Source organism: Zosterops lateralis (assembly GCF_965231275.1).
Source record: "Zosterops lateralis genome assembly, chromosome: 1".
NCBI lineage: Eukaryota > Metazoa > Chordata > Aves > Passeriformes > Zosteropidae > Zosterops > Zosterops lateralis.
The window spans coordinates 26,728,397-26,750,296 of NC_139762.1; the positions used below are offsets into that span (position 1 = coordinate 26,728,397).

The window sequence follows — 21,900 nt, forward strand, 5'->3', positions numbered from 1 at the left end:
ATCCTGTTCCCTCCTGTGACAAACTACAAACATGGCTGCAGCTATCAAATGATCCAGAGTAGCTGGATGTTTTTGTTTTAAATTTTCTTTTTTGTTTTGTCTTTTTTTTTTTTTTTTGCCTCAATTTTTATTTGAAAGGGAAAAAAAATAAAAAGAAAAAATATTGCATCACAGAAACCAAAAGGGCTGTAGAATTCCATACATGGAGAAGGAATGAAAAGTTTTATATTCACAAGACCTTTGACAAGGCAGCAAGCACTGTGTTCTTCCTGTGCACATTAGTAAAAAGCTGTAATAACTAAATCATCAGCCTAGAATATTGCCCTGATATATAAATCTCCATCGAACTAGGAATTTTTTAAAAATTAGCTGGATTTCCTTGAATGCTGCACTGTTGCAGCAGAAAGTGCATTTGAGCAGTGATCCCAAAATATGTTTAGCCTATTTTCACTTTAGGCAAATACTGTTTTGTAGGAGCATCCGTGGATTACAAGGACAAGGAACTCTGCTGACCTGAGATATTCTAGAATACATGGTTTTATTGCAAGGGTCGTGGGTAGAAAGGGCCTGGTCTTCAGCCACCAGCCTCAGCTGAAGGGAAGTCCCAAAGAGAGAGGGAGAAAGAGCAACAGGGTAAGAGCTAAGAACAGGGGAGCGAGAGAGCAAGGTGGCAGGGGTCAGAGTGCAGGGGGAAGAGAGCAGAGGTAAGAGGGCAGGGAAAAGAGCTAGAGAGCTAAAAGAGTAGGGGGAAAAGAGAGCTAAGAGTAGGGGGAAGAGAGCTAAGAGAGCCAGACCAAGAGAGCGAGTCTTTGTTACAATACATTATATCTCTTTTTGTGATGAATATTCTAATTTACAGTGACCAACCAATACAAGACACAAAATCCTATAGAATCTACATATAGCCTATAAGAACTACTACATTACCATACTGTGTTATATTTTAAACTCTAAAAACTACTCTTTAGACTTTTCTGTTTTGCTACATTGACCTTTGGATCCCTTAGCCAGCAGAAAGGTATTGTTCAATCAAAAGGGATTCTCCTTCAGCTGGCTAGGCTATTGTCTTTAGGTTATATAGTAACTAAGACTCAGCATCCTACAACTCAAAGTAAGCTTCCATTTCTATTTCGATTATAGGTTTCATATTTTCAGAATCTTTTGCTAAGCAATCATATTTATAAGGTTTCCCTGATTCATCTTCCTCAACACTGTTTTCTTATCACAGACTTGGCAGTTTACAGTGAGCAGTAAATCTTACCTGCATACATCAGTATCTAACCACATACTCTACACTCCTCCCTCAAATGAAAATATTCTTAACTGTTTCAAAGAAATCCAAAAAGACAAGCCCTTAAGTAAGGAAGGCTGCAGGAACATACTACAGGCAGTTCACAAGTGCTGTGGTGCCACCAAAAGGTTTCAGTAAATTTTCTGGGATACAGACTCAAATGCAGGATTAGGGTGGAGCAATAAACAGACAACCAGTCATTTTGTGAAGGTTTTAAATCAGAACAGATTGTATTTTATTGTTTAAATAAAAAATGGCTTTGGTTTCCTAGTCAAGAGGGACAATAAAGAAGACTTGTTTTCATAAAGAGGATGATGGTAATCAAGTCAATCTGCAACACACATATGTATTTCTTGACCACCCTTATACTTAAGTTACCTTCACAGAAGTAACCCCCATGACTAAGTAGTTAATAAAAAGCTATCTTGGGTAAAAATTCAGGTGTTTTTTCAGCAGAGTATTAGAAGATCTTGTGATTTCTGAAGCAGTTTTTTCCCAATTTTTCCAAGCAAGGCATCTGATCCCATTGTTGTCAGTGATGCTTTGTCCAACTACAACCTATGTTTAATAGATTTTGTTCACCCACACAGTTGGCCACATGCAGTTCAGCAGCAACGCAGTCATACAGGTGGGAAAACTCTCACAATAAATGAATAATTTCTTAAAATACTTACTCATGCAATTTCCATCAGACTGATACACATCACCCAGTTAACACTATTTTTCAAGAATAATAAACACTTTTATGAAAACTGAAGTCCTTGAGCTAGAAACAAAGACATAACTTGGCTTTGCCTATCCATTCTGGTCTTTGATAAGTCACAGTATCTTTCGACTGATGGTATATTTACAGAACAGCCAACTAGTGGCTTCACAGTAACAAAAGACTGCCATTCATTTAATTAAAACCCATCTCAATAAACTCCAGAAAGTATCTCTGCATAGCTATGAATATCTAAATACTTTTTGAAACTTACACCAAGGTTTTCAGGAGTGTGTAGAAGGACATTCAGAATAGAATAATATAGATACTATGCAAGTCCCTCAGCTAGGAATACAAATCATCAGATAGCTAGAGAGTCCCCTTTGCTCAGAGGGTCAGCAGCAGTTTGCATCCCTCAGCCCGATTCAAGTCCTCAAAACAGAGCACACATTAAAATATATTAAACGATTTCAAGGAAAAATTAATACAATCAAGTTTACATAAGGAACAGAATAAAGTAGACAAATAAAGTAGTCCCTTGTCCAGAAAGTATTTTCCCATGAATTACCAAGTTTTGGTACAGCAGCATAAATTTTTAATAGAACACTAACAACAGAAAGCTTTCATTTCCAATAGCATTGTCAAAGTACATCTTAAAGATGATTTAAGCTTTAGGTTTGCATAACGTGTTTTGTTTTCTTAAAGCAGAGTGCACACAAAATGCTTGCAGCACTTTTGTTTGGGGATTATTTGAACAGTCTATTCTTGGGCAGCCGACTTGTAATGTTTCAGTGTGCGCGCAGAAGGATCAGTAGCTTTAACCCATCTTGGCATCCAGTAGTGGGGCAGCCAGCTGCTCCGCCCTGAGTAGTGCTTTTCAAAGATCTGGCGGTAGTAATAACTTTCTTTTGTTTTAGGAGGATTGAAAGGATATTTCTCTGCTGCCTTCTCCAGTAAAAGGTCATCAACCTACAGACATAAGCAAAACTCAAGTTAAGCTGCAAATATCTTCAACTTTTTGAGACACACAAGGATTCACCAACCACTAAACGTCCGGTTTTGGGGGAAAAAAAAAAAAAAGAAGTCTATTCTAGAGGCCCAGGTTTGACAGGTCACACCTTTGTCACAGGCTCACTTGACCTTTATGAATATGTAAATGTATTTCCAGTACTGTTGGTATTTCTCTGCATGACGTGAAGCCCATTTCGCTGGGTCACAACCACCTTTGTTAGTAAGGTCACAGACACTTCTTTCCTACTCTTCCTTTGCTGTGAAACAAGTGCAAAATCTCAAAGCAGTCTTTTTGCCATGTAAGTGGCTTCCTAGGTTTTTGTAGCTTGGAGAAGAGTTGGCTGTTATAATCAACACCAATAACCATGCTCTCAGCAACAGAAGACCTGAGATGCAGAGGCAAAAACACCTGCAGTTGCTAAGTTGGCTGAGAAAGGAAGGATAAATATTTGCATCAGTTGAGGCAATTTCAATGAGCAGTTTCTGCTGCTATCATGCTGTTTAACTTTTCATGTCTGTGAAATAGATTTGCTGCTCCTACAGCAGCACAGGCTCAGACCCAACTACTTTCTTGCCTGAGGAAACAGAAAGAAAATGGAGAAGAAAGAGTTGGTGGTAAGACAGACAAGCTTCCATCCAGAGGCTTGACTACATGTATTTCCATGTAACAGAGCTCTGGTGTAAATAGGGTGTTATTCCTTCCTCTCCATGATTAAACTACCTCTGCACTCCAGAGAGGATTATCCTTTGTACAGAGTCAAAACCAGTAAGTCTTCACTGGCTAACAATGCAAGCAGAAGCTTTAAAAAGCAAAAAGGCTTAGCTAGGGATGGCTTTGAAAAACGAATGACGCAAACAAGAAAGTACATTATAAAGTCATTATGTTGTTACTCAGCTGCAGAGTAAGTTCGTGCAAGTGCCTTCAGCTGAAGCAGCTGCTTTGCCTGTAACCCAGAAATTGTGTTTGTTGATGCACAATCTAATTTGCAATCCAGACACTTAAATGATGTTCATTTCCTTATACAGTCATTTCTGGCAGGGTCTAGAATTTCTTTGTAACTAGGAACACAAATGCCTTTAACCAACTCAAATATCTAGACGAACATCGATTAAGGTTTATCTTCCTCCTCCACAAGGAAGCTGAAATTAATTGTTATATCCAGACTTATTCTCTCAATTAAGCATGTGAGCTGCCTCCCACTGGCAACCATATATAACACACCTAAGTGAGAAAGGAAAAAGTGGTATTCTACCTGTTGATCAATATAGTCCTGAAGAATGGAAAACCAGGATTTCTTTACTGATGCTATACCATCACTGAAAGCTTCTTTGGGTCTCCAGAGAATTTCTTTGGGAAGTAAATTGGAATCTTCAAAGGACAATCTTAAAAGGTATTTTTCAATTCCATTCTGTTTGCAGAACAAAAAACAATGTCATGAGTCTCAGGAACTGCAGTGAAAAGATTTGGATTTAAACACTTATGAAATGGTTTCCTTTCATAAGTTTTGGTCAAAAAAGGGCTCTCAGTAGCCCAACAATTCAGTAAAATATTTAAAAGCATGCTTGACTTTGGGTGGAGGACTTAACCATTGAATTCAGCAATCTGGTCATGCTTAGAACACGTATCAGTGAATTTGTAAACTTACGTTTGGATCCAACCCTAGCTTTATGTACCTTTGGGATTCGCAGTTCTGCTGGCAGAGATAAATAATAAGAAGTAAACCGATGATCCAAAAATGGGACTCTCAGTTCAAGGCTAAGCAGGGGGAATAAACAGAAAAGATACTGAATTAATCCAACAAGTCATCTACTTACAAATTCCACAGCAGCTAAGCCTTCCCCATCTTTTATATAAAACCAAGTTTTCTGCTTTTACCTGGAAGAAATTCCACTTGCATATTTAAACTACCTGAATTTAATTCACCGATTTGTAAAGTTAGGTGTATGGTCTACACAGATTAAAGACTACGATGTTTTGTAATGCCATATGCTGGGCAGTTTACAGTGCCCTGAATTTACTGACTACAGTCCTGTAAGACCTGCAACAACCTCGTAACATGTGTGCAAAAGCACATTTTAAAAAATCCTCTTCCTCTCAGAGAACTACCAAGTTTCTCTCTAGGATTTGGATCACCATTTTTAAACATATCATAGAACCAAGCAAGGACTTCTGCTATTGTTTCTGAAATCCACATTTATTTGTGTTTCCAAGAAGCAACAAAAGAGCCCTACAGCATTCACACAAGTTCTCTCCTATACCAGTGGGGGATATACATACAAAGCCTTCCTGGTTTTTTATGCCACAGCTTCTAAGGACACAGAAAGCAACAAATAAAATGACAGTAACTGCATCTTCAGCAGAAAGAACCCCTCTTGGTGTGTCTACTCAAGAGCCATTATGCTCTCCAGCTTCACAAGTGAAAGGAAATGTTACACTGCATCCTAGTAATTTAATTTTCTCTTTAGTTTATACTCTGATAAAAAGCTTCAGCTACTTCAGGTAATACCCACCTTACAATAAAAACCCCAAATGAACCCAATACTGAGTATTCAGTAATCAAGGCTCAGTTTCTCCATATACTAACAAGATTTGCACTGCAAGTCTTTCCTTACAATTATTCTTGGTCCTCACTGATAATGGTAGTTTCATCCTTTCCTCTCTAGTCTTAGTTCTAGACAGCTTTCCAACATTATTCTCAGTTTAATTAATGTATTTCTTTCAGTAAAATGCTTCTCTCTAGTAAAATCAGCACAATCAATTTGAGATTCTTTGAGGTATCAGTTACACAGATTGTATCCTAATATCTCTTTATTACAGTCAGCTACCTAATGCACATACCTTTTTCAGTATGTTTAGTTCTGATGATCATCAGATTCAAGATTTCTCTATCTAAACCTCCAAAGACCCCCAAAGCCAAATACAACTTTGCCTTCCCTCCTTAACTCTGAATATTTGTATTTCTAATTCACTGCTCCTGTAAAGACCAGTAGAGTCCTAGACAAAATAATATTGTTGGCAATACAGTGAGCCCTAGAATTACAGATCAGATTAAATTTGGCACTGTGCTTTATGCTGCTTAAATGCCTTAAGGCTACAACTTCATGTTGGTATACAAATCCTGAGCAGTCTTTTCCTGCCCAATCTTTTGCTTTCAAATTATGAGTGCCCAGCATCTAAGGGAATACATTTTACCCATGCGCTGCAGTGGTTCTGTCTGCACGAAGTACATCAAACAGGTAGAGCTCCTTCAGAAGTCTCTCACTCTCTTCTGCAGCTTCCTCAGGAGATGGTGCCTGAAAACAAACACAGCATGGAGTACAGAGGTGGAACACAGCTGCACTCAGGGAACCACTGCTGGCTGTCCTGCATTTCAATTGTAGTGATCACCAAGCAATCTCAAAACCAGCAAAAACTACAGACAAGGAATAACAGTCTCAGGAACTGCTGAGGATGAAGAAAGCTATTTTTTAGGTAGTTAAATTCCTTGGATTTTATGCTATCCCAGAAGAAAACCTCAACAAATATACGGTTATGAAAACTCTCAAACATCACATCTTGAAATATCAGAGATGTTCTGTTGGAAGGCAGAACAAGCAGCTCAAGGCCATTCTGTATAGTGAATATATTTACCTTATGGAAGTATATATATCCTTGTGTTAGCTCATCTGATCCTTCTCCTGAGAAAATGACCACACTGTCTGTTTTCTTCCGAATATACTTGGAGACAAGATACATACCTTAAAAAAGAAGTATAAAGTTATTAAAGTATATCTACATACATGATGCTATATACAGCTAGTGGTTTAAAATATAGCATTTTAGAAATATGTCTCCTACACTACCTCCTTTTGTAGCAAAAAGCTGATATAAAGTCGTACCTCATTACTCAAAGCCACCAACAGCTACACTGAGTTGGTACTGCAAATACATCTAAACTGTGTATTTACACTTGGTCCTGAAAATATCAGAAAGATGTTTATTTGTGTTCCTGGGAACACTGGATGATTCCCATGGGAACAGAGGAGTTGTTCTGACTCAATTTGAAATCAAGTGTATGATTAATTCCGTCACAGTGCTGAAGAAACCTTCTAGCTTTGAGGAAGCAAAAGTTGCTGTTTAACTCTCTGCCACTCTGAGTTGAACTGGATGAAGTCCTTTTTTCAACTTTTTTTTTGTGAAGTATTATTTATAAAACAGAAATATGCCTTCCACTCAGTGCATCTTTCTGAATGGGACACTTTTATAAGAAAAGTATTACAAATCTAAAGAAAAGGATCCAGTTCATTATTATACTAAGCAGTAAATCACAAAAAGAAAATGACAGAAAAAAGTTTTAGAAGAATGGCTTTAATTTTAAAGAAATGCATTCATTATTTCACATTGCTAAATCACATCTTCATAAATTCCAGCCAGAGAGCTCAGTTTCTAAAACTGCATTGCCTCTTTGGCTTCATAACCCTTTTACAACAACACAAGATTAAGTGGGTAAAATGCTGTAGCTTGTATTACACAAAAGGTCCCATTGGATTAGGGGTTTTCCCCTCTTATCAGGCTGGCAGTGCTTTGTTAGAAGCTGCTGATGACTCCCTTCACTTCTCAGAATCAAGTATACATTATAATAACCTGTGTTAGTAAACCCATGTTACTAAAGGGCAATAATAAATACTTCACATTAGTATCAAAATTATGCAAGAAAAGGGTAACTGTGATTTGCTGTCATAATACTCATTACCTCAGAAAACCTGTGAATTTCCCCCTTCCTCCGAGGTTCATACTTACTAGAACTGAAAACTCAGACCTGCAGATCTAACATTTCTTCTTCATGTAACTATTGCTTTTCATCTCAAAACTTCAAGAACAGTTCTTGAAGCTTTTCATCTCACAGCTTCAAGAACAGTTCTTGACAGTTGCTTTGTGCAGTCAGGGACTTGTAAATAACAGCTTTTGCCTCAGTGTGGTATCACAGAAGTCTGGGTAGCAGAACTTTGGAGTCCCAGTCCCCAGATTCTTTGACAGCTAGTAGATGACTATGTAAGTTTGCATAAATTTTTTTTTGGGTGATATAAACCAAAGATTGCCATTAAAAAGTCTTACCAATAGAAGCTCTTATTGTTGTTATATCGTAGGTTTCTAACGAGAAGATAACCTCCTCTATTGCCTGAATCCCCTCTTCAGTATTAAGTATTACTTCGTGATGTTCACTGCCTATATGTGCTGCCACCTGTTTGCAAAACGTCAAAATAATGCATCACTTTTCATCTAAAACATTTCATAAACATACATTGTGTTTCAAGCAAACACATCCAGTGAAAGCACCAGCTCTGTTCTACTACAATGAAAATTATGACATTAGGCCAAGAAAAGACATTACTTAGCAGACCTTTGTGACTTGCAGTGGTATGTTCACCAGAGAGAACATAGTCTTCTTAATTACAGTGTTCAATCATGATTGCAACAGACCCTCCAGCTGCTTGCCTAAAACATTAACAGAATCTGCAGAGGCTCTAAATATTCTGGAGAAAAAGCATCACATAGTACCCCAGACGCCAAATGGTTGGTGCAAAACTGTTAATTTGGCAAACTGATAATTAACTTACAATACTTGAAACATACAAAAATGCCTTAATATAGGAACCATAACATGGAGACCTACCCTAAAACCCAGAGGCAGAACTGAGACAAGCCCAAAGTACTACCCTTTTGACAACAATGCAAGAGGACTTCTGCCATGAAAGTCTTCCAAATGCAAGAGAAAATACGTAAGGCTCCAGCTGCCTCTTTTGTAAGATTGAGCAGCAAGTGAATGATTTACTGCAAACTGATTTACGTCATAGCAACAACTTTTCAGTGTTGCTATTAATGCCATACCATGAAGTTAGCACCATTAATATACACTGTTTAGCATTCAGTAGCTCAGAACAAACTGAAAGCAATGCTCAAGATACCTTTCTGGCAGCAAGTAAGTCAGGACTGTTTTCCATTCCAATTGCAAAGGTTTGTAATGGATAATTGATGTTGATTTCTTTCATCAGTTTCAGAAGAACAGCTGCAACCAAGCTGGAATCTAAGCCCCCTGCCAACAAATCAAATTATCTGATTAGGTGTCTGAATGATGTTTTGCTTCCCCCTCAAGGAATCTAGGTACTGGAATCCTATGAGTGGGCTTCATTTTTAAGCTGTGTGAATACAAGGTACTTCTCATACAAGAGCACATTTACCTCTGCTTAATGAAAGAACCAGGCAACTTTAGTGGAACATCTTCAGTAATAGTTATTAGTACTTTTGGTGTCAGAAGCATCAGTGCAACTCCTTATTTAAGATAAACAGAAAATATACTGAACACATTGTACCACTAGAGAATATGCCCCTTCTCAATTTTGGGGGTTTATTATCAATTTTAAAATCACTCCTCATCTTCCTTTTACCTATATATTCGATAGTCAACTGATAGTACTATGGATTTTTTGTTTGTTTGTTTGCTGTAAGTAAAAGAACAAAGAAATAAGTAAAAGAACAGAACGCTTAGTGTAAGGGTTCTACTCTTCTTCAGTCATTCTTTTTCCTCCTCTTCTTTCACTCAGGAGAGTGAAAGGATTTGAACAATTTGGAGAACAAGCAGAAAATAAAACCAAGAGATGCACAAGCTGCCTAAACGTACTCCCAAGGATCCACCTTCTTATTATCATGAGCTAGTTCTGCTAATCCTTGGCTAGTTCTACTTGCTGCTCTCCTAGAAAGTACTAAGCAGAACACAGTACCTGTTTGCCCACATCTGCCTGCAGTTCTGGCAAGCTTGAGGCAAAATCCTCTTCTCTTTGTTTCCTATAGTCAGCATGTTTTTTTCAGCTAATTGCATTAGCATCAATTCCCACCCTGATCCCCTTTGTGTACATGCTATCTTGTAGAAAAAAGTATTTCCTGCTGAAATTACATGCAAATTCTGAGAAAAGGAAAGCACAGAAAACAGAGTACTCAGGATGCAGAAATCAGGAAAATAAAACCCAGGTTTCCACTGTGACATTGAAGAATTCCATCTGTAATAAGAAACAAAAGCATTTCTCTGTGATGTTCCCAGAATACTCAAAATTGTGAAGCACTGAGATACTCTGGTATTATTAATACCAGCACAGGCACTTAGTTTTGCTGCGTCTGCATGTGCATCTGAGGAGCTGCTGACTGCCTTCTAATTTGATATTTGAAATTTGGGGTTGGTTTTTCTTACTGAATATTTTTACTGAAACTGAGATCTTGCAACTCTGTGTATCTTCCTGTTTAATCTACCTTCTTCCTACTTTTTAAGACTGCATCGTAAAGAAATGGTCCAGCAGTATCTCCTGGTCAGTTCTCTCTCATTCAGATGCACATTTAATAGGGTTCATGACAAATGAGTGTAATTACTGTTGCTCAGTGAATGCTTGAAAAGCATTCCAGAATTCTAACCACAAGTACCAAGTGCCACACAAACACAGGAAATAAGGTGTCAGAACCCATGGTTACATGGGTTTACCCATCTGTAAAGTACCTCTGTAACACTGATCCATCAGATCAGAACAGTGATCAGGTGAGTTAGTGAACAACTTCCTGTACCACAAGCTATTACCTTATCTGCAAAAGAGTGTTGCAAATAATTTTGGTCCAGATGGTCTCCTGTAATATGGTAAATTAAGGAAGTTTAGGATGGAGACTAAAGCAAAGGTGGCAAGCAAGAATTCTCCTGCTTCTGAAACATGCCAAGGTTTTCTTCTAGGTTCAATCTGCGCAAAGCCAATGTAAAAATTACATTTTCTTTTTAGACCAACCTAAGCATAAATCTCATGCATTTAAGAATACATTGAGTGATTTTCAATAGGAATACTACATTTATTTGTCTTATTTAAAAATCCTCAGTGCCTCAGTAAGTCAAGATCCCAGCCAAGAGTAAACTTTAAAAGCACAGGACTTTCAAGATACTTGTAAACTGGAAAACTTTATTCCAAACTAAGAAGCTCCCCGTTGCCTGTTCTAAAAAGCATAAGAAGATTCAGATCAGTCCAGGTACACTGCAGCAGAACAGCCAATATATTTTTATTTAACTAGAAGTGGATGGGCAAGAGAGAAGGTACAGAATCACTGTGGTTCTTGCTACTTACCTGACAGAAGACAGCCAATCCTTCTGTGAGCCATCAGACGTTTTCTAACAGCATTTTCAAAGAGAATACGGATGTTGCTTTTCACTGTTTCAAGGTCAAAATCTGCTCAGAAAAAAGAAAAGGGCAAAAAATGTCCAAAAAGTGTTACTTAGACTTTGCTGCATGATGCTAATTAGGAAACATATTTGTCTGAATCTCCTTTGATAACAAGGACACTCAAGTCCATCTTTGTACAAGGCTGCCTACAAAAAAATTTCTAAAGTCCCTACATTTTAAAGGTTCTTACAGGTTGGGTTGGTTTTTTTTTTTTCTTAAATGGTACTTTTTAAACAAATCAACGCAAATTTTACATCCAAAGATTATTATTTTTCACTTTTAAATCCAAGTAAGTAGCAAAATCTTTACTGTACTACCTGAAGGCAGAGCTTCCACTGTATCACATACAACATGGAGTGGTTCATCTTTACAGCTATGAAATTTTACTAATTCCACTGATGCAACCTTGCCAGAGGGCTTTAAGTCCAACACTTCATAATGACCCGGAAGAAACGGTTCCACTTTAGAACATAAGGATGTTGAATGCTTTAAGTTGAGAAGTCCTACACATAAAACAGGAAAAAAGAAAAATGTCAGAGCTTTTGACTTAAAATGGTTAAGTTATACCTCACTCAAGAACCTCTCTACTAAAACTATATACAAATATTTTCTCCAGATCCTAAATCTGGTATTAAAAAAATATTCTTTTGAGTCACCATCAGTCCTGGCCAGAGCATGATTCTGCTTCTGGCAGGATGTACACACAGATCTGAAGCATCTCAAGCTGAGGCAGATAGCAGAGAAAGCAAACCAGCAAGTTTTACTAATGGCAAGAAGCAATTTATCCCTGTGAACACTAAGAAGAGCACTTTGCTAACTGACTACATTATGGCCAGGTCAAAGTATAATATGCTTAGGAGAATTTGAATGACAACTATTAATCTTGTGTTTAAAATTAAGTGTAGTCAAGCTAACAAGGAGTTTGCAATAAAACAACCTCACTGTAGTGATTGCTTAATTGACATATATTTGGTGATTTCAAAACTCATCAGTTCTAGACTGATCTACTCCACTGCTATTGAATGTCAGCTATAACACGTGTAGCCAAACCTCATTTCCAGGCCCCATGTGAAAGAGGATGTTTTGCACCTGCTGGTTGTGATCCTCAAAAGGGACACTGAATTGCTGTTAGAGAGGGACTAGTAATTCACTGTGATTGTTCTAGGACACAATCACCAAAAGATTCACTTCCCTTCTTGTTTCACGAGCAACAGAAATGGTGCAGGGCTCTTAGAATTACTACATAGTACTCGTAGAAGAGCCAACCTACACTGGAGTCTGATAATAAAATAGATATACAGTAAATGGAAGAAAAATAATCATGAAAGGCAATTTTAGCCAAAGTGCATTTTAGGCAGTAAACTCTCTTTTGACACTGTTTGCATTTGTTTATGATCGCACCAAGAGTTGAGATAACTACTTTAAAAGAGAGAGCGTCATGAGAGCATAATGACACATCACTGTGTGTCATCTCAAAGGAAAAAAATCATCATCAAATAAAGTATGTGATTCTGGGATATTACCCAATGCTGCAGTAAATTTCAGTAGGGTTTCAAAATTCCTGGCTTTTACAGATTATCAGTTCTTGTGGTATAATTACCTAGTTTGCTACATAACACCAAAACCAAATCCTAATATAATTTATTGTAGCATAAGTCTAGTCTAAGTCAATAGACTACATTTAACTTTGGTCTAACATAAAACATCTTGAGTTCAATAGTGCTATGACTCCAGCACACAAAAAATTCTAGTTAAATAAGCAAGTTATTTTAGAGATATTAAGGACAATAAAATATCTTGGATGTTTTTATTTTAATGATGTGTAGCTCTTATATTACTAAATATAACTCACTTATTACTGAACTTACAGTTTATTTTTTTCTTCACACTAAGAAGAAAGCCCAACAAAGAAGTTAGTCTCCAACAAAATACCTAAGATTATTTAGGCACTAAACACAACTGGCTTTACCTTTTGCCTCAGAACAGACACCCAAAAATCCATCATCAGTCAGCACCTTAAACAGTGGTCTGACTCCATAGGTATCTCTTGCCAGAAACACTTTTCTGTTTGCAGTGTCCAGAAGGATGAAAGCAAATACACCATCTAGCATGGATGCTGTTTGTTCTATTCCACCTCTGTTGTACAGATGAAGGATAACCTCACCATCCACTAATGTCTGAAAGTCAAATCCAAACTGCTTCTGCAGCTAAGGAAAAAATACAAAGAAAAACATAAATAAGTATTTGCAAACATTGGCTGCTTAGTAATTGTTTCAGAAGAATAACCTTGTATGTAAAATCACACACACAAAAAAAAGTTATATAAGTATTTCTGCCAAAGAAGGAAATTATACTTTTGTGTTCAAAGTTTTACCAGGTTTGTACGGCCAGGCTTTGGTAGTAGAGGGACTACAGAGGTGACTTCTCTGAGAAGCTGCCAGAAGATTTCTCCATGTCTGGCAGAGCCAAAGCCAGGTGGCTCCACGACAGACCTGTCGCAGGCCAAGGACAAGTTAATATTTAAGAATAACGAAAAGCTTTGTGCAGATGTAACTGTGGCCAGAGAAGAATGGGGTGAGGCTATATGGAGAGGAACAGCCCTGCAGACACCAAGGTCTGTGGAGAAGGAGGAGCAGGAGGTGCTCCAGGTGCCAGAGCCTGATTCCCCTGCAGTGCATGGTGCAGCCCGTGGTGAAGCAGCTGCGTCCCATAGCCCTTGAAGAATCACAGGGATGCAGAGATCCACCTGCAGCCCCTAGAGAAGCCCCAACCCAGAGAAGGTGGATGCCTGAGAGGAGGCTGTGAACCCCATGGGAGACCCGTGCTGGAGCAGGCTCCTGGCAGGACTTGCGACCTGTGAGGGCCTCATCCTGGAGCAGCCTGTGCCTGAAGGAAAGCACTTTGCAGAAGAGGGACCCACACTGGAGCAGTCTGTGGAGAACTGTTGCTGTGGGACAGACTCATGCTGGAGAAGTGTGTGGAGGATTGTCTGCCATGGGAGGGACCCCACACTGGAGCAGAGGAAAATATCTCCTTCAGCAGTGCCAGGAACATTGTGTGATAAACTGACCATAATCTCCATTTCCTGTTTCACTGCTGGGGAGGAGAAGATAGAGCTCAGGAAGGAGGAAGGGGTAGAGGGAAGCTTTCTTTTTTCAAGGCTTATTTTACTTCTTATTGCCCAGCTCTGATTTTGTTGGTAATAAATTCAATTTAATTTAATTTCCCCAAGTTCAGTTTCACCCATGACAGTATTTGGTGAGTGATCTCCCCCAGTCCTTATCTCAGCTAATGAAACTTTAGCTGTATTTTCTCTCTCCTGTCCATTTGTTGGAGGGAAGCTTTGGTGGGTGCCCGGCATCCAGGCAGGGGGAACCCACTACAAAAATTTTACCCAGGACCATCTGCAACAAGACTGACAATGCAGTCTTAAGCATTTCACATTAAGGCAAGTTTTCAGGGATTCACTTCTATTGAGGACATCAAACTGCAAACCCATGACCCTGGTCTTCAGAAGCACTAGCAGGCCACTGTCTTAAAAAACCCACCAAACAACTCAAAACACACAGACAATGTGCAACATCTCTGCAGAGTTAATTACTTTGGAAATAATCTTTGGTTTACTATGCACTCACTGCAATTCCTCTGCCTTTTTTATGCAGAGAATTTCCTTCTGCCTAATCTTCCTCCATTCCTCAAACTAGCCTTTTCACTCTGTGCATATAAAATGGATTAGCTGTCAGACTTAAGTCGGACCAAATATCCTTCATGTTCTTCTGGTGCTACTCATACAAGATCTTTCAATACATAAAAACAGGGGAAAGAAAGGGTTTCACTAGAACTCTAACAAGCTAAGAAACCCCACAAAATCAATGCTTTAATAATTTATTTGGTTTTAATTGTTACTTATGGGGCAGTCTTAAATCAGGTTAAGTGAATGTTAAAATAAGTAAGTCATTGCCATGAGGAAGGCACCTGTTTCACCAATGATCCTTTCTCAGGTAGGTTTCAGCCACAAGCTTGAAAGAAAAATCTCATTATAAATAAAGAGGGTACAAAATGTAATGACAACAACCAAACAAATTCCTGTAGATGGCAATGCAAGTGTTGCAGTTAAGGTCCCCTTAGAACTGTGTGTAGCATGATTGAGAGTAATTCTCACTGCTTTCAACAGCAGAAAAACCACAGTGTAAAACACTGCAAGTAATACAGACTGTTGGTACAGTACATTTCACATGTACTGAAGGACAAAGTCTCACCCTTCAAACAGCCAGATACTTGAAGATTGGAAAAAAAAATAAACTTCCTGCCTATTTCATCAAATTCCCAATGATGTTACCGATGTGACTGATGTGACTGAGAGCAGCCTGACTTGACTTAAAAAATGTGACCTCAGAAATGTTATAAAATTAGCATTAGAAATGCTATAATATCTCAGATTATTCATACGTTTCTGGTGCTACTACACTTGGTATGTGATACATTTTACACATTCATTCAGCATGATTCAGAATGAGACACAGTTTTAAGCTGCTTTATACATCAAATTTGGATGATCTGAATCATCTTGCCTATTAACAGGCAGCATGGACATCTTAGCATAGGGACTGACGAACACTGACAGTGTTCAGCATCAGCATCACATCCATCAGGGACATTTAGAAACTTTAGGAACTAAACAGAGTTGCTGCTTGTATTGTGCCTAAGAGACAGGTGGCTCTCAAAAACCCCACAAAAAACCTGACTTCCGCTGCAGATACCTAAGGATTTCCATGACATACTGGAAATATCTCCCTAAGGCTTTTTGCTTTTATACAAACATGTAAGTATGCATAATATGCATCACTATCACTTAAGTGACACATCCCATCTAAATTGAAATGCAGTAATAAAAATCTAATACCCAACAACTTGGGAGAATGACAACCCAAAACAACTGAGGAGCAAGACAGTCTAAAAGCATTTGCATTATGAAGACAGAAGAAAGGGAGAAAGAGGCTTGGAATTCTTCTCCCCAACAGAGAATGAAGTATGTGCCTTAACTTTCAACTGAGCAAACCTGAAGATGCAAATATTTATTGCCCTTCTTGTCAATTAAAAACTGATTTTTCAGTATTAAAGTATGTTGCTAAATAAGCTTCAGATTCACAGCTCATGGAGATGATTTACTTCCTTTTAAATACTAGTTCTTTGCTAACTTTCACTCTTTTTTCTGATATCCTAGTCCAGCACATTTTAAAGATGTTCTGAATATCCACTAGTCTTAAAATAAAAATAAAAAAAATTAAAAATTGCCTTATCATGTATGTAACACTTACCTGCTTGAAATTGTAGATTTCTCCATTGTAACACAGCCACAGGTACGGGAATTTCTTCACCCGGATGGGCTGCATACCATATAACTGATCAACAACCGCCAGGCGGTGGAAACCAAAACAACAGTTGGTGAAACCATTGACGTTCTCAAATCGAAATGCATCAGGACCTCTGTGTGCTATCTTCATGGCACTTAGACATTGCACAGAAAGGCATTCATCACTCCCAAACAGGGCCCAGATGCCACACATTGTGAGGCTCTTGTTCTACCTGCACGTGGAGAACCTGTTCAACAGAGAATGAACACTGTAAGCAAGAGCTGACACTTTGCACTGGGCCTGGCTGAGAGGGAGTTCATTCTCCCCTCAGCAGCCTTCATAGTCCTGTGTTTTGCGTTGGTATCACAGCAGGATTTTGGCTACTGCTGACCAGTGCTCACACAGCATCAATGCAAGCAAACATTTCCTCCTAACCAGAAGGCTGGGAGCAGAAAAGATCTTGGAGGGCAACATAGCCAGGACAGCTGACCTAAACTATCCAAAGGGATATTCCATATCTGATGTCTGCCCAGATAAAAAATGTAAGGGGAAGGAGGATAAAGACAGAGCAGCTACTATGTGTGCTGAAGCCCTGCTCCTCAGGAAGTGGCTGGACATTGCTTGCTGATGGGGATGAGAAAATAAAATCTTTGCTTTTTCCTTTTGCTTGTGCATAATCTTCACTTTTCCTTAAAAGTAAACTGCCTCTACCTCAACCCATAAGGTTTATATTTTTTTATCATATTTTCTTGCCCCTCAGTCCATCCTGCTGAAGAGGAGTGATAGAGTGCCTTGGTGAGCACCTGACATCCAGCCAAGGTCAACCCACCACACACCTAAAAACCACAGATAACTGTTAATCACTCAACTGTCAAGAGGCCTGATAAAGCAGACTTTACTAACATGAAATAAAACCTGGCCTGCTCAAAGTACGATAAGCAAATTTTAGCCTGCAAGAAATTGGGTTTAAGTTTTACCTTTAGATACAGCAAGGCTGTCTATGATTCTTGTTTTTATAGAGAGCACAAATAGAACAAATCGTTACTGGTCATAGAGTATGGTATGTTGAAGTAACACCATGTGAACAGAAACATTAAAGATCCTTTCAGGTTGTTGCCTTTACATTCCAAGGGGGTTTATAACAAAGAGGGAGGCTCTTTAGCAAGACCTGCAGTGACAGGACAAGGAGCAGAGGTCAGCCTGGCGCTCCCCCCAGCAGCAGGGCGGCGGGCCGGGGCGGAGGGGTGGCGGGGCAGGGCTGTGGCAGGGCCAGGCTCCCCAGCACGGCCCCGCAGCCCCTAGAGATACATTTGGAGATGCACACGGGCCCTGAGCTCTCTGAACCCGAACCCTACAGGGCAGGTGCGCTGCGGCTGCGGACCCCCGGAACAAGCGATGTGGCTGGAAACAGCAGCCCAACAGGGCCATTGGGGTTAAGGTTCAGAGCGCCACAAATCCTGCAGCTGCGGGGACACCGGCGATGCAAAAGGCTCCAAGGGGAGCACGGCCCTGCAACAACACTGCTCCCGCTCCCACACCTGTCCCGGCTGGAGGAGCCATGGCGCGGCGGGGCCGGGCTTTCCCACCATCTGGAGCGTCCTCCTGGCAACCCGCGCTCCCTGGGCGACCGCGGGCAGCGGGGGCAGGTTCCCCGGGGCGCACCCGCTCCCTCCCCTCGGGCCCCTCCACACGGCCGCCCCTCCTCCGGCGGCTGCCGCACCTCCCGGGCCCGCCGCTCCCTCGCCAGCCGGCGGCGGGGCCCGAGCACGGCGGCAGCTCCTCCGCCCGGCCCGGCCCGGCTCTGCCCGGTCCTGCCCGCGCCGCCCCCGCCCCGCCGCGCTGCCTTACCCGGGGCTGCCTTACCCGGGGCTGCCTTACCCGGGGCTGCCGCCGCCGCACGCAAACCCGCCGTGCACGCCGCGCCGCGCCGCGGGATGGAGGAGGCCCCGCCCCGGCCGCTGTTGAAACACGCCGCGAAGTTTCATCATGCGCCTCCCCATCCTGCCCTGCCCTGCCCGCCGGCGGGTGGCGGAAGGTGGGCCCGGGCCCACGGCCGTGCCCGTGTCCCCGTCTGCAGCAGGCCCGGAGCTCGCAGGCCCCGCGGCCCCGGCCCGGCCCCTCCCCCGGGCCGCTGTAGGGAGAGCCAGCCTCGGCAGCACCGCTGGGCGCTCCGGTGCCGTGAGCTCGGGCGGGCCATTTGCAGTATCAGAAATTCAGTCCCTGGAGGTGTGCTCCGAGCCCAGCCTTGCCTGGTGTCCAGGGAAAAGAGCTGAGGCGTTGCCCTAAAGTTGCTTTATTTGGTTTGGGAGCCGAGCGCATGCGAAGCTCACACCTTTGGAAGCATTTGCCGAGGACGAATGTTTAGTTTTTTCTGTGCAAAACTAAGTTCTGAATCATAGGCACGATGGGTAAACACGATTTGGGTGCTTACCTGAACTTCATTATTGGACAGTTACGCCTATTTGTCTTTGAGAGTGTTAAAGTAAATGAAATTCAGCTCTGCGTATTGGGATGTGAAATCTTAAATAAAAAACCTAATTCTCTAAACGAATACTTCAAGAGAGCGATTAGTAATTTGGATGCAGTGTGCTTTCATAGCCAGCTTTAGTTGAGTTACTGTAAAATGACAATACTGTGCATAAAGTTCTGCAGGTCATGCAGTTTGTCAGCAGTAAGTGTGGTCTGTGTGTACAATTCTAAAAGGACCTTTAGAAAACCATTAAAAGGATATTTTTAGTCCTCAGAAAGAAAAATGTGTTGAAGCATCCTGTGCATGAGAAGTGGGCTCCAGTGCTGATCAGGAATAGATGTAGGATGTTTCTGTCCAGCACAGCTTCACCTGAAGGCAGGCAGCCTGCATGTGCCATGTGTGCAGTTCCCAGAGCTGGGCACTGCCTGGAAAGGCAGGGTGAAAGCGTGTGCAATGGCACATGGAGTCACTGCTCACATCAGGGAAATGGTTGTGGTGAGGAACATCTTAATGCTTGAGTTTTTTTCCAGAGATCTAAATGTCACTCTGCATTTTGGAAAGCTACAAGAAATAGACAAACCTTGTACTAGCTTAGTTGGTTGGGGGGGCTTGTTTTTTTGTTTGTTTGGTTGGTTGGTTTTGTGTGTGTGTGTGTGTGTTTGTTTGTTTGTTTGTTTGTTAGAAGCTTTTGTAAGCAGCCTTACTTTACACCTTTACTTTTTTCTTCCATGCAGAAGAGATTTTTTTGATGGGTCTGCTTATGTACAAATTGTTGTCTGGGCACTTTCATTGATGGTTCCTAACTATTGAAGTCCTGGTTAATAACTAGATCTCATCAGTGCTTTATGATAGTTTCAAACCCCTTGATACAATAAAAATCTTTTAATGGAGAAACTGAGGCAGGGAGACTGAGAAATGACTTGCAGAAAATGGCTTGGTAAGGCTGGATAGGCACAGCCAGGGTAGAGCAAAATCTCTCAAGTCCTGATTAAAGTCTGCATCCTTAGGCTACACTGAGTAATTTATCCTACTCTGTACTATCACTTCTAAAAACTGGGGGTAACTGCTGCATTTAACTCTGTCTTGCATGTTTAATGCCCAATATTAATGAAGCTGATGGTGTTATATATGGGACTATTGGCAGAAATACTACCCATGATCTCTTTCTTTATATCAGCAATGTTAGTGTTTGGTAGTTGTAGAAGCAAAAGAAAAAATTGGTATGTCCTTGGCCTTTTCTCTACTGTTGTCAAGCAGCCCATTATAGTCTTATATTAAGTATCATTCTTCAATATCCAGTGTTTTCTTTCACCATATCTGCAGACAGCACTGAATACAATTACACCTCAGTGTCTCACCTGTGTTCTTCTCAGGTCACATCTTCCCTCTCAGTCTTCTCATTCCTGCACACATCATGGGTAATAGTTTCTCCAAAGCATTGTTTTCTCCTCTCTACTCCTCTAAAGTTGATTTTTCCTTACATTTTTGTTGAAAGAAATTTACCTTGCTTCTAGCTGGGTTGAGAGAACAGGCTTGCGTGTAAATATTGGGTGCCATTAGTAGCTAGGAGACTTTCTGCTTTGTGATACGTACCTGAGAATTACCGCTTGGCCACAGAATAAAACCATTTACTAATGGCTGAAAAACCCTGTAAGGAAGTTCCTGATTAATTAATTAGGAGGTCCTTGCATTAGTTTTGTTCTAATCAGCTGAGATGAAAGGCTAAGAGGTTTCTCTGAAGGCAAGAGGTAAATGAATGAATAAAAAGTCAGTTAACTGTTAACCCAAAGCTAATAGGTAAGTGAATACAATGTAGAATGAACTGGTGCAGCTTCCTGACTCACTCTGAACTGATCACTGTCAGCTCAGCTCTCAGTTGAGCATTGCTCATAAATGAAGTCTGTGTTCCTCATTTTTTCCTATTAAAGATGAGTACCTTTGATGCATCTGTTGAATGTAGAGCCACCAGCATGCATGGAAGACTGGAAATATCTGAGTTCTGTGAGATTAATGGAATGTGTTTGCACAGGAAAGAGAACTGAGGGGGAGGAGTGGAGGCTGTGATTAACAAAGGCAGATGGTGAACGTTTTTTGGTTTCACAGCAATGACTAACAAATTAACAACCTGTGGTACAGGGGATTTTAGAGGGCATAGTCTCCTGGAGATAGCCCTCATGAGAGGGCTTTTTGCACATTTCAGCTGATTTTGTGATAATGACTCTCCCAGCTCTCTAGTCTCATCTTTTGCTCTCACTGGAGCTGTGCAAGAAAACAAGATCTGAAGTGGGAGACAACGGCAAGACTCCAATATTAGAGAAGGACTTTCCCTTTTCTGCCAGCATCCAGTGCACGTTCTCTGGAGTTTCTCAGGCAAGAATTCAACCCCCTTTGCTGATGGTGAAAGTTGCCACAAGTGGATTCAAGGACCGGGTTATTAAGATGGGCAGGACTGTAAACCACTAGAAATTCTATTTGTGTGTCTCAGCACAGCCTTACATCAGCCCTTGGCACAGAAATTACTAGAGAAGAGACATTCTGCACCCTACCAGCAATTTGAAGAATAATAAAGATAATGCTGAAAATTTTTCTGGTTTTGAAAATTTGAAGATTTTGGCTGTGGGAAGGAGAAGTATGTATCTTGTCTACACTTTCATGACTTCCTTTGCAACCAGTATCCATTTTTAGCTTGGACCAACTGCTCTTTATCTGGCCTTGAAAACATCCCAAATTGTAATAGCAAGACTTGTATTTTCCTTCTCCTAACTGGTGTAGTAATGGAGGTGTGGGAATAGGAAATTCCAAGTTTCCAGATGCCTCAAACTATCCTTTTCTCAGCATTCAGTGA

At 40.6% G+C, this 21,900-nt stretch overlaps 1 protein-coding gene across 2 annotated transcripts; it reads right to left on the bottom strand.

The window, feature by feature from the left end:
• Positions 1–1,491: 1,491 nt before the first annotated feature.
• On the bottom strand, positions 1,492–18,530 carry ASNS (asparagine synthetase (glutamine-hydrolyzing)). 2 transcript variants are annotated; one of them, XM_083878685.1, is made up of 12 exons: positions 18,464–18,530; positions 16,550–16,832; positions 13,201–13,438; positions 11,549–11,734; positions 11,136–11,237; positions 8,952–9,079; positions 8,101–8,227; positions 6,637–6,743; positions 6,199–6,299; positions 4,680–4,761; positions 4,259–4,414; positions 1,492–2,963 (listed from the first exon to the last, which is right to left on the bottom strand). In XM_083878685.1, exons 2-12 carry the CDS (start codon positions 16,796–16,798, stop codon positions 2,754–2,756), a joined length of 1,686 nt encoding a protein of 561 aa, XP_083734811.1. In that variant the 5' UTR covers positions 16,799–16,832; positions 18,464–18,530; the 3' UTR covers positions 1,492–2,753. The 2 variants fall into 2 exon arrangements, with proteins under 2 accessions (XP_083734811.1, XP_083734812.1); XM_083878686.1 differs by having other exon boundaries at positions 18,434–18,530.
• Positions 18,531–21,900: the final 3,370 nt, after the last annotated feature.

Bases quoted from the DNA above. Each gene is read 5' to 3' on its own strand.
- ASNS (XM_083878685.1), bottom strand. From the start codon at position 16,798: ATGTGTGGCATCTGGGCCCTGTTTGGGAGTGATGAATGCCTTTCTGTG. The intron at 9,080-11,135 runs GTAAGTAGCAAG...ATTTGTTGGCAG, and splicing joins GATTGGCTGTCTTCTGTCAG to GGGGCTTAGATTCCAGCTTG. The intron at 4,762-6,198 runs GTAAAATGTATT...CCCCCTGCTTAG, and splicing joins AGAACCACTGCAGCGCATGG to CCTTGAACTGAGAGTCCCAT.